General features: G+C 34.6%; 1 protein-coding gene across 1 annotated transcript; it reads left to right on the forward strand.

Moving 5' to 3' along the window:
* Positions 1 to 220: 220 nt before the first annotated feature.
* LOC141380164 (natural killer cell receptor 2B4-like) lies at positions 221 to 7,488 on the forward strand. The gene is made up of 6 exons (XM_087303790.1): positions 221 to 357; positions 597 to 926; positions 3,350 to 3,619; positions 3,725 to 3,841; positions 3,933 to 4,000; positions 4,160 to 7,488. The coding sequence occupies exons 1-6, from the start codon at positions 318 to 320 to the stop codon at positions 4,208 to 4,210; spliced, it is 876 nt and encodes a 291-aa protein (XP_087159916.1). The 5' UTR covers positions 221 to 317; the 3' UTR covers positions 4,211 to 7,488.
* Positions 7,489 to 11,333: the final 3,845 nt, after the last annotated feature.

Genomic DNA, 11,333 nt, shown 5'->3' on the forward strand with positions numbered 1-11,333 from the left:
ACATACATACATACATACATACATACATACATACATATATATATATATATATATATATATATATATATATATATATATATATATATATATATATATATATATATATATATTTATTTTTTTATTTTTTTATATATTATATATCAAATTAGAAGCTTTTCAGTACTGTAGCTAAAGAGTCAGTACAGTCAGTAAAGGGTGGAGCTACTCGAGGAGATCATTCATACTGAACATCCTTACTGCACACCAGAGGATTTAACATTTTCTGGTGCTAGGATCTGATTAATATTATCACTCTTTTAAAAGTGCTTGATGAAAAAATGTTAATTTTTCTCTGTTTGTGCTCCTGGAGTTTGGCTGGTAAGTTCTGTTCATACAATAATTACATATTTGGTTCAAATAATCATATTTCCAAAAGTAATTTGCCTGATATATGTTTACTGATATATGTTTATACATTAACTTTGTATATTCAAGCATTTCTGTGTTTATTTTGCTGAAATTTGTTCCATATAGCATGACAATTGTCAACATTTTCAAATTAACTAAGGAAAATACACCATAAAGTGTTTACTGAGTATTGTGTGTGTGTTGATCAGGTGTGTGTGGAGCTGAAGTGAAGCCAGTGTTCATCACTGAAGGAGATTTTCTCACTCTTGAATCGGCTCTTACTGAAATCCAGAGCGATGATCTGATAATGTGGAGGTTTGGACCTAAAAGAGAAATTCTCTTAGCTACAATCAGCAGAAAGGACAATAAGGCAGAGACTGTTTATGGTTCTGATGGAAGATTCAAAGACAGACTGCAGCTGGGCAGTCATACTGGATCTCTGACCATCACAAACAGCAGAATCTCAGACTCTGGACTTTATACAGTGACCAGCATCAGCTCAAAAATCCCACTCAACACATTCAGCCTCACTGTCTATGGTGAGTTTACACACTTTTAACTCACAGAGAAGTTTATTTATTAATTTGCTACCTATTGTCTTTTTAATAAAATTTTAAAAGTAGATTCATAATTTAGTGTAGATTTCATAATTGCAGTGCTGTAATTTGTAATCCGAATGCTGACATTGCAATAAAAAAATAATAACAACTTACAATTACTACAACTATAAAATAAATTAACTAAAAGTTATGAGCATTTCCATCACTGGACATTTGATGATTAGACATTTTTTTTAGATATGGTAATACTTACCAGCCAGGCTCCATGAGCACAAACAGATTAAAGTAATTGTCATAAACAATTTTAATAAAGATTTTTGATAAAGACTTTTGAGAAAAATGTGTATACATTTTCTCCATATCTTAAACTTCTGATGTTCTAGTTGTTTTTCTCAGTTGCTTCCAAAAATGCAGTTTCATTGCAGCTGTTTAAATGTTGTTTATAACCACAAAAGTCGGCTACGAGGTGGCGCAGTAGGTAGTGCTGTCGCCTCACAGCAAGAAGGTCGCTAGGTCAAGCCTCGGCTGGGTCAGTTGGCATTTCTGTGTGGAGTTTGTATGTTCTCCCCGCGTTCGCGTGGGTTTCCTTCGGATGCTCCGGTTTCCCCCACAAGTCCAAAGACATGCAGTACAGGTGAATTGGGTAAGCTAATACTGTCCGTACTGTATAACTGTGAATGAGTGTGTATGAGAGAGAGCATCTGCTGCGTTAAATGTGTTGGATAAGTTGGCGGTTCATCCTGCTGTGGTGGCCCCAGATTAATTAAGGGACTAAGCCGAAAAAGAAAATGAATGAATGAATAACCACAAAAGCTCATCTGACACTATGCAAACGTTTGTATTAACGTATATATATATATATATATATATATATATATATATATATATATATATATATATATATATATATATATATATATATATATATATATATATAAATATATATATATATATATATATATATATATATATATATATATATATATATATATATAACGTATATGTTTTTTTCAAAAGCTAACAAGCATGTTTTTAAACCTGTTCACACAAAAGTACAGGAGTCTATGCAGCGCAAACGGAATCATTTTTCATTGCTTTCACACAAAATGCACGCAATAAACACATTGTTTAAAATTCCAAAACACTTTTGCTGTTCATACTCTACAAGAGGAAAAAACTATAAATTTTTTTGTACTGTAAAACAGAATATCTTGGAACTTATAGTATTTTGTTGGGAAATATTAATTACTGTAAAGAATACAGGTTGGTAGGGAAAGAAAAGTAATAGCTAGTGATAAATTCATAAAGATACTGACAGTGGATGTGCAGGACAAAGGAGTATGTAATTAACATACTGTTAGTACAATCCAATCAATGTCTAAATTTTTACATGTACCAGCGTTTAAGTGGGATACAATACCTGACAGAAATTGTCTTGTACAATATTAAAAGTTGCCTCTCTGACTTGCAGTTTTGAAAAATTTAAACTGTGGGTTTTACTTGTACTGTAAAGTGGGCCGATTACATTTGCAAATTCATTCAAATTAAAGTTTTAAATTTTTGCAATGCTCTCTGTTAGTGCTTTTAGGTCAGTGTGTTATGAATAAAATGTGTTTTCTGAATGCAAAGTGTTGTCAGAAGTTTAGTGAGACAAGTTTTTTTGAGCCGTATATGAATTGCTGTGTTGGTCTAAGTGAGTTCTGGAGGTGAGCTGATGTTGTAATGCATACTGTGTGAACAGATCAGAAAACATGGCATCAGTTTTGCACTTTGCTTATTAGTGGTTGAGAGAGAAAAAAATCCTGCAAAAAAAAAAAAAGTTTCATTTTGAAAGAAAGAAATTTATGAATATATTTCCTTAAGTCTTAAACATTCATTCATTCACTTCTTTTCGGCTTAGTCCCTTTATTAATCTGGGGGTGCCACAGCTGAATGAACTGCCAACTTATTCAGCATATGTTTTACGCAGCGGATGCCCTTCCAGCTGTAACCCATCTCTGGGAAACATCCATACACACTCATTCACACTCTGTGGACAATTTAGCCTACCCAATTCACCTGTACCACATGTCTTTGGCATGTCGGGGAAACCAGAGCACCTGGAGGAAACCCACATGAACACGGGGAGAACATGCAGCGACCTTTTTGCTGTGAGGCAACAGCACTACCTACTGCGCCACCGCGTCGCCCGTCTAAAAAAAAAAAAATTATATTACTGAAATTACTTTAGCGGCAGTAGTAATCCAGCAAAAAATTTCTGAAAAATTCCCAGAGCAAATTTCCCAGTATTTTAAAAAAGGCCCTGTTTTGCACATGATCTTTTCACAATACAGGCATCTTTCTGGAAAAGTCTGTATATGTGAAAGGAGAGTCTGCTAATGTGCTGATTTCTCTTTTTCCAGCTCGTCTGCCTGCTCCTGTCATCAGTAACTCTTCATCAGTGCAGTATTGTTCAGTGGTGTGTTCAGTGGTGAATGTGAGCGCTGTGCGTCTCTCCTGGTACAAAGGAAACAGTGTATTGTCCAGCATCAGTGTGTCTGATCTCAGCATCAGTCTCTCTCTACCTCTGGAGATTGACTGTCTGGATGATTCCTACATTTGTGTGATCAACAATCCCATCAGCAATGAGACCACACAACTCAACAACACTGATCTCTGTCAGCCATGTCCAGGTACATATTTTCCTATAAATTTATATATAGGGAGTAAATTGTCAGGATATTCTGGTATAAAGTCTTAAACTTAAACTTAATGAAGCTCTCCATCACATCCTCCAGACATCACATTACTTCAGAAAGTGTTGATTATTTCTGGCACTGGTGGATCTCTGTTGATTTTAGCTGCCATTGTGATCTTCTGCATCTGGAGAAAACGCAAAAACACAAACCAAGAAGGCAAATATTACCTAATGTTACCTACATTGATATAAATGTTAAACAGTGCTTAAACATTATTTCATTGAGTGTTTTGCTTTTTTTGAAACAGTTCAGACCCGAAATATCGAGATCACTTATGCCGATCCAACATTCTACAAAAAACCCCCACGAAAAACAGTAAGATCATTTATTTCTCTGTGTGTGTGTCTTGTATTCCTTACCTTGTGGGCACCAAATGTCACCACAAGTATATATATATAAACGAATCACAGCAGTACATGAAAAATCCCAGACTCTTCAGTAAATAGTCTACATGGTGTTTTGTTTTTTCTTCAGAGGGCTGCAGATACTGATGACGTGGTGTACGCAGGAGTTGCCAGACGTTGATCACCTCTTGATTCAAATGGGATCGTTGTGTTGATTATTATTAACTTTCTACATCTCAAATACAAAGAAAATATGGAATCACATAGCCAAAATCGAATTAGTCATAGTTAAAGATACATTCAGAGAAGAACAATTACCAAAAGATTTTCAAACTACATTTCAAAATACTCAAAAGTTATGATTGTGCTTCTTTATTCAGGTTTAAATATAATCTTTGCAGGATATTGTTCTCCATGGCTGGATTTGAGGAGCCCTCCATATAAAAACAAAATAGTATTCATACAATCAAGCTTTTAAAATAAAATAAACAGATGTTTAAAAAACAGACCCATTATATATTAAGTGGCTATGTACGTAAAAAAAATGCAATTGGTACAATGCCCTTTTTGTGTACATACAAGTTTATACATTGTACATTTTTATTTAAAAAATACCTGCACATAATTACATTTGTTACTAATTTCTGTAATTACATTTATAATTAAATTTTAAATAAAACAAATTTAGCTTACATATCAAGCTCTGTAGGCCTACAATCCCACTGATTTGCTTGGTCCTTGCATTTTTTCATATCTGTGATTATGACATGGCGGTCTATAATAATTCATTCTGATTGGTCACATTCCAACCTGTGTTATTCCCATATAACAACTTCTGGCTATAACACAGGGTCATTCGGTTGCTTCGAAACATCCTGATTTGCACGATTGGAGTGGCTGTCTTCCTCTGATGATGTCAATAATTTTTTGACACTTCAGCCACAATATTTTTAACAACGCCCCTCTTATCACTAGTTTGCTAGAAGAGAATAATGTGCAAAATGACTCACATAATTTAGAATGTTCAGAATTCAGAATCAATTTAAAATTTCAAACTGGCCACCCTTTTTTAATTGAAGTTTGTTGTGTTGTCATAGAAACTACATAGTGTAAAGTTCTAAAAACTCATGTCAAAATCTCATTCTAAAGAGACAGTTGAGATACTCTGAAATTCCCATTACACCATATATGTTTTTTCAGTTCAGAAAATGGAAGTGGCACTAAACTTCCTTTTTCGTCGACTTCAATTGTCTTGGAGAGCGTGTCGTCATGTATTTTTGCACTTAAAGTTGACTTTTTTTTCAACTGCAGCTGCTCAGAACACTCCAGTGTTCTGTCAAATTGTTCTACCATGTCAGATTGTCCCAGAGTATGTGTAAAAAGTAGGTCCCCTTCAAAAGGTAGGTAGCATATCTTGATGGCTAAATATGCTATTTATCAGAGTGTGCTATCAGCATAAATTTTGAATCAGAGCTATGTGATATGAGGCTGTAATATCACTCTAACCTACCCCAAATACAATGTTAGGCCTCATATCACATAACTCCACATCACAATTTATGCTGATAGCACAATTTATACAAACCTAGTTCTTAAAATCAGCCTTCAAACCATTTAAATGCAGTGTTGGTAGGATAAAAATGTCAAGAAAGGCAAAAACAGCAGGCAATTAAAATGTGACTCACATTCAGGGCCTAATCAGACTCTAAAGTTACATTTATCAGTGAAAAAGTTGTATAAAACGTTATACATTTCAGGTGCCACAGTTTATAAATAGTTTGAAACGGTGGCTTAGTGGTTAGCACTGTCGCCTCACAGCAAGAGGGTTGCTGGTTCGAGCCTCAGCTGGGTCAGTTGGCATTTCTGTGTTGAGACTGCATGTTCTCCCCATGTTGGCGTGGGTTTACTTTGGGTGCTCAGGTACACATGCGGTACAGGTGATTTGGGTAAGCTAAATTGTTCGTAGTGTATGAGTTTGAATGTGAAAGTGTATAGGTGTTTCCCAATTCTGGGTTGCAGCTGGAAGACCATCCGCGTAAAACATATGCTAAGTTGGCTGTTTATTCCACACTGGCAACCCCTGATGAATAAAGGGACTAAACCAACAAGGGGGTCCCAGCCCACAAGGGGGCCTCAGCGAGCACTATAGGGGGTTGCGTCATATTTTTTAAAATTTTATAGCAGTGGAATATTAGGAGAGTGATCATGTTGCCTTAGTTCAATTTATCCCCTGGCTGACCAAAAAATGGGCAAATTTGTAATTCGTCCTCCACAAAAAAAAAAAAAAAGAGTCTCACTGATTCACCTTCAGCAGCTAATGCTAATGACCCAAGCATACTGGACCCAGGTGAGGAAGCTCCAAACATTTCGGGTCGCAGCACTAGCAATACTGGAAACACCAAGATAGTTACCTGAACTATGGTTTTATTTCATTTTCTCGAAGCAAAGAGTCTCTGACCCAGACACAGTGCATTATCTGCACCAAAGTTCTTGCTAACGAATGCATGAGACCGTCTAAATTAATATGACAATTGCAGACGACTCATCCCCAATATTGCAGGGTGTACAAATACAAATGGCCCACTGATGTTTTGCTTTTATATTTTACTTTAGGCTATTGTTCGTGCATAAATATATCTAGATGTAGTAATAAATGAACCATTGTTTTACATACCTACTGCAAACTTATATGAGCGATAATATCATTACATGTGGAGGGGGGCGTTACAATATTTTCCAGGAGAAAAGAAGGTCTCAGGCAAAAAATGGTTGGGAACCACTGCAATATGGGACATGCACCATACATGTCCACTATATAGAGAAAAATTCTGCATATTTTCAAGAAACAAAAGGAAATTTACATCTAGTATGAAAAAGGGGAGACTAAATTATGAGAAAGTGAAGTAATCTTTTGAGCTTAAATATTGTGATAAGATTTATAAGTCATTCTTTTTGTTTTATATTATGTGGCCTTAATTATGTACTTATATTTAAGCTAATTATTTGGTTCAACAAACTTATTATGTACATGCATGTTTTTACATTGTGCTTTTTTACATGTTATTAAATCTGTAATCATATTTATGATTACATGTTTGACCCATCCCTTCCACCTCAACCCACCTCACCCTTAAAGTCTGCATGACCCAGAGATCTCAGTAGTCAGAGATCTCAGTATATTGATGTTTGCCCAAACTGAAACAATATCGAGGGTAGGGCTTTCTGTACTGCTCAAAGGGTTAACACCACTGTTGATTCAACTGTACTGTGTAAATATATAATTAATTGTAGTTTTAAAGGTCAAATATTTTAACATTAACCTACAATGCCACATTATTAATGTAAATTATTTCATGGCTTCTCATCAATGTTTTTATCTTATTAATGTCTGTAATGTTTATACTATTTTTGTCAGCATTTGATGTCTCTGTTGATGCAATAAAAACCTGATGAAGCTCCACCTAGTGGATCAATATGTCATTTCACTGTCAGCTCCACTCGCACTGTAATTGTTTCATTATAGTTTAAAATTCTGTCATCATTGATATTCTTAAGAATGCTGAGGAAAAACAGCCATGGACTTCTATAGTATCTTAGTTTCTATGAATGTGATTGGCTGCTTTATTTTCCACACTGTAAACCCTAATGTTGTCTTTACTTAAACAATCAAGTAAAGTTGACTGAACATTACATAAAATTTAGCATTTTGGTTAATTTAATTTACTTATATACAATGAAAATGCATAAACTTAAGATTTCAAGTGTATGGTGAGCTCAAAATCACAAATAATCCAGTGAAAAATTAGGTTGTTTTTAATGTAGTTTTGACTGTAAAATTCTAATATGTGCAATCTTTTACTGGAGGTATTTTTTATCAGCAAACAAGGCTTCATGTATAATTATTCACCATAATAGGAATAAATGGCTACTTATTTTTTTCTTTCAAACATTTTTTCATGGTCTATACTTACACACACAGACACACACACTAAACTGAACAATTTAAGTATAATCTACCAAACCGGCAAGTTAAATAAACGTAAATATGTACGTTTTGTGAGACTCCGTTACTCAATTAAATTCAGGCAATGAGTTTACTCAATTTCGTACAGTCAACTTATTAGGGTTTTCTGTGCAGCGTTCATCAGGATATCCTAGTTTGTGTTCAACAGAAGAAAGAAATTCATACACGTTTAGAACCACTTGAGTTTGAGTAACATATATATTTTTATTTGGTGAACTATCCATGATGAACCTGCATTTTATTGAGATTCTTTCTGTAGATTGTTAAATAAACATGCTGAGATATATCCTCTGGCCTCATGCTTGACTTCTAAAAATAAAAAGAACAATAAAACATCCCAGTATATACAGTACATTTGTTATGTTTTTACTCATGATTTGCTGTAATAATACTGATATAAAATGTGTTAAAAATATTAAAACCTAGATAAAAAATAAAGTGTTAACACAATTTTAGAATAAAGTGTCTTCATGCAACTTTCACATGACTGATACAAACACTGAGATTAACCAACATGATATTCTACAAACAATAACATCAGCTTAAAGCAAAATCACACAGATTAAAAAAAGACATTAAATATAGCAAACACTAGCAGACCATTAAAAGATATCAGTAAATCAGTGTTATCATGGAATTTAATTCAAATATTAAAAAAAGTATTTTAAAATGTGTCAAACAGTAATCTCAACATGCCTGCAGTTGGAAACACACTGTTAACAGTTCTGGGAAGTTGTTAACCACAAGAGTGAGAAAAAGAATACAGTGTGAAATTGAGCACACAGACCCTGAGCTAAAATAAAGACGTGACTCATTTCTTCGGTTTATTCTGCACTCTGCTCTTAGTTTGATCTTTATCTCTCGTCAAACCCTTTTTAGTAGGTTGCTGAATGTGTGAATATTAACCCTATCAGACACATATTGATAAACGCCTGTTCTGATCAATTGTCTCCACTGTCCCTCAGCTGTAAAAATTATAATTTGTTTCATTTGATAATTTTCTGCTCCCCATGTACCACAAATCTATAACTTTAATGACAAACTAAACCATCAAACTTTAATCGCCTGCAGCAGTTAAACATGCAAATAAAATGCTTTTCATCATAATACAGGTTTAATACAGCAATCTGAATGATCTGATTTTACATTAATAAAAACATGTTTGTATAGATAGTATATAATCTACATATTTTATACCGTGAGGGCTGTTGAATCCTTGATTCTGATTGACTGATGAACATCCCAGGGCAGTGGTCCTCAACCTTTATATCACCATGGACCGGTCAGCGCTTGACAATTCGTTTATAGGTTGCTTGGTCACCATCAACCGTTTTCCTAGAGGATGACAAGCTGACACTCACTCTGATACAAGTTTTATTTATGGAGAGAATCACAAAGCACTGCAGTGTTTGAGTGTTCTGTGTTTATCTGAGATACTTTAGTCTACAGAAATGTGAATATTCAATAGAAAGCATGAAGCTGATCAGGCAGCTCGTGTCATGTTACTCGCAATGTGCTCCCAGCATTCATTTAACTGGGTGGGTCTGGAAGGCGCGAGGGCATCACACTGCTTGCGCACCCAAGCTGCTCACTTCCGTTGGAAATAATGAACTTACGCAAACTCTAAAAAAGATGCGATATGCAAACCATCATTAAAAGGCCGCTGACATTTGCGATATCTTGCACAGACATGCTGGTTTCACCTGATTTGTTGACAAATAGGCTGCAGATCCATTCCTTGACAGTTCGCGGGTCCTTCACTGGGCCTTTTGCCCCTAGCAAAGAAACTTTCCAAAGCCGTCTATTTCTTACTTATTTTGCTGCTTGGTGGTTAAACTTGAAATGATTGAGATGTAATCGAGAGAATATGGTCATTTTTCAAAATAAACGATTTTTCAAAATAAAAGATTGTTCAAACTCAGATAATAAATAAAACTGAAATAATTTATGATTTCTTGTTTGGCCCGGTACCGATCGATGTCAGTCCGTGGCCCGGTGGTTAAGGACCCCTGTTTTAGGGTGTGCGGTTATTTTTACATAAACACACTGATAAAGTAGTTCTGGCAGGTTTTGAAAGAATTTCAATATCACTACGCTGAATGATTTCACAGTGACAGCAGTCAATAATCACATCAAAACACAACAGAAGGCTTTGAATAAGATGTGTATGAAACTAGTGTTACACACAGGAGCATTTGAGGACAAAAACCTGACAAATGTATGAAATACAACATCTAAGCAGTGTTTTTAGCTTTGGGAACCACAATATAAGCAGAATAATGTCCATTATCCAATGCATTATTAGAAAATAAAGCACACACGAGCTGGAGCAGCTCAGGTAAAATTCATTCATTCATTCATTTTCTTTTCAGCTTAGTCCCTTTATTAATCCGAGGTCGCCACAGCGGAATGAACCGCCAACTTATCCAATACATTTTTACGCAGCTGATGCCCTTCCAGCTGCAACTTATCTCTGAGATAGATAAATTTAAACAAACAAAAATATGATTTGAATATTTTACAGCATATTCAGTTAATCAAACTGTTGTTCTGAAATGGTCAGCACTGTTCTATAAATTAACGAGACCTCGTACAGGATTGAAACTTGTCTCTTTATTAACATGGATTAAGACAGATCAGATGATTTTGGACCTGTTTGTTTCTGATTTCGTCATCTCTGTTGTTTAGTAGCTGATGAAATTAATCTGGTGTACTTAAGGGGATAGTTCACCATAAATTAAAAATCATTTAATCATCCTTTACTTGTGACAAGCCTGTTTGTTCAACACAAAGTAAAATATTCTGAAAATGCTGGAAAACTCTGACTTTGTATTTTGTTACAATGGATGTCGTCAATGTCTGTTTTTCCAACTTTCTTCATTATATTTTGTGTTGTGTTCAACAGAAGAAATACATTTATTATTGTTTAGAACCAATGATGGTGAGTACACTTAAATTTTAGGGTGAACTGTCCCTTTAAAACACTGATTTTATGATCAAAACACAACATGTGTGCTGAATAAAGAGATTGATGAATTATTATGCCTTACTAACAAAGGATTCATATATTAAACATGAATTTATGTGAATAATTATATTTTTAATATGTTTATTGTGATCCTGAATCTCACTGTGTGGCTGATTTTACTAAAGGTCAAAGGTCAAACACAAAACTGACCATCATAGAAAGTTAAACTGATTTTTAATTGATTCATGTAATTAATTGTCTAAATTTTAAGCTGTTTTTAATTTTAGATTTAATCAGAAGTTACACATTACT

Source organism: Danio rerio, chromosome 22 (genome assembly GCF_052040795.2).
Source record: "Danio rerio strain M-AB ecotype USA chromosome 22, GRCz13ab, whole genome shotgun sequence".
Classification (NCBI taxonomy): domain Eukaryota; kingdom Metazoa; phylum Chordata; class Actinopteri; order Cypriniformes; family Danionidae; genus Danio; species Danio rerio.

Excerpts from the sequence above, each read along its gene's own strand:
- LOC141380164 (XM_087303790.1), top strand. The coding sequence starts at position 318 with ATGTTAATTTTTCTCTGTTTGTGCTCCTGGAGTTTGGCTG. Across the intron at positions 3,842-3,932 it reads CAAAAACACAAACCAAGAAG|TTCAGACCCGAAATATCGAG; the intron begins GCAAATATTACC and ends TTTTTGAAACAG. Across the intron at positions 4,001-4,159 it reads AAAAACCCCCACGAAAAACA|AGGGCTGCAGATACTGATGA; the intron begins GTAAGATCATTT and ends TTTTTTCTTCAG.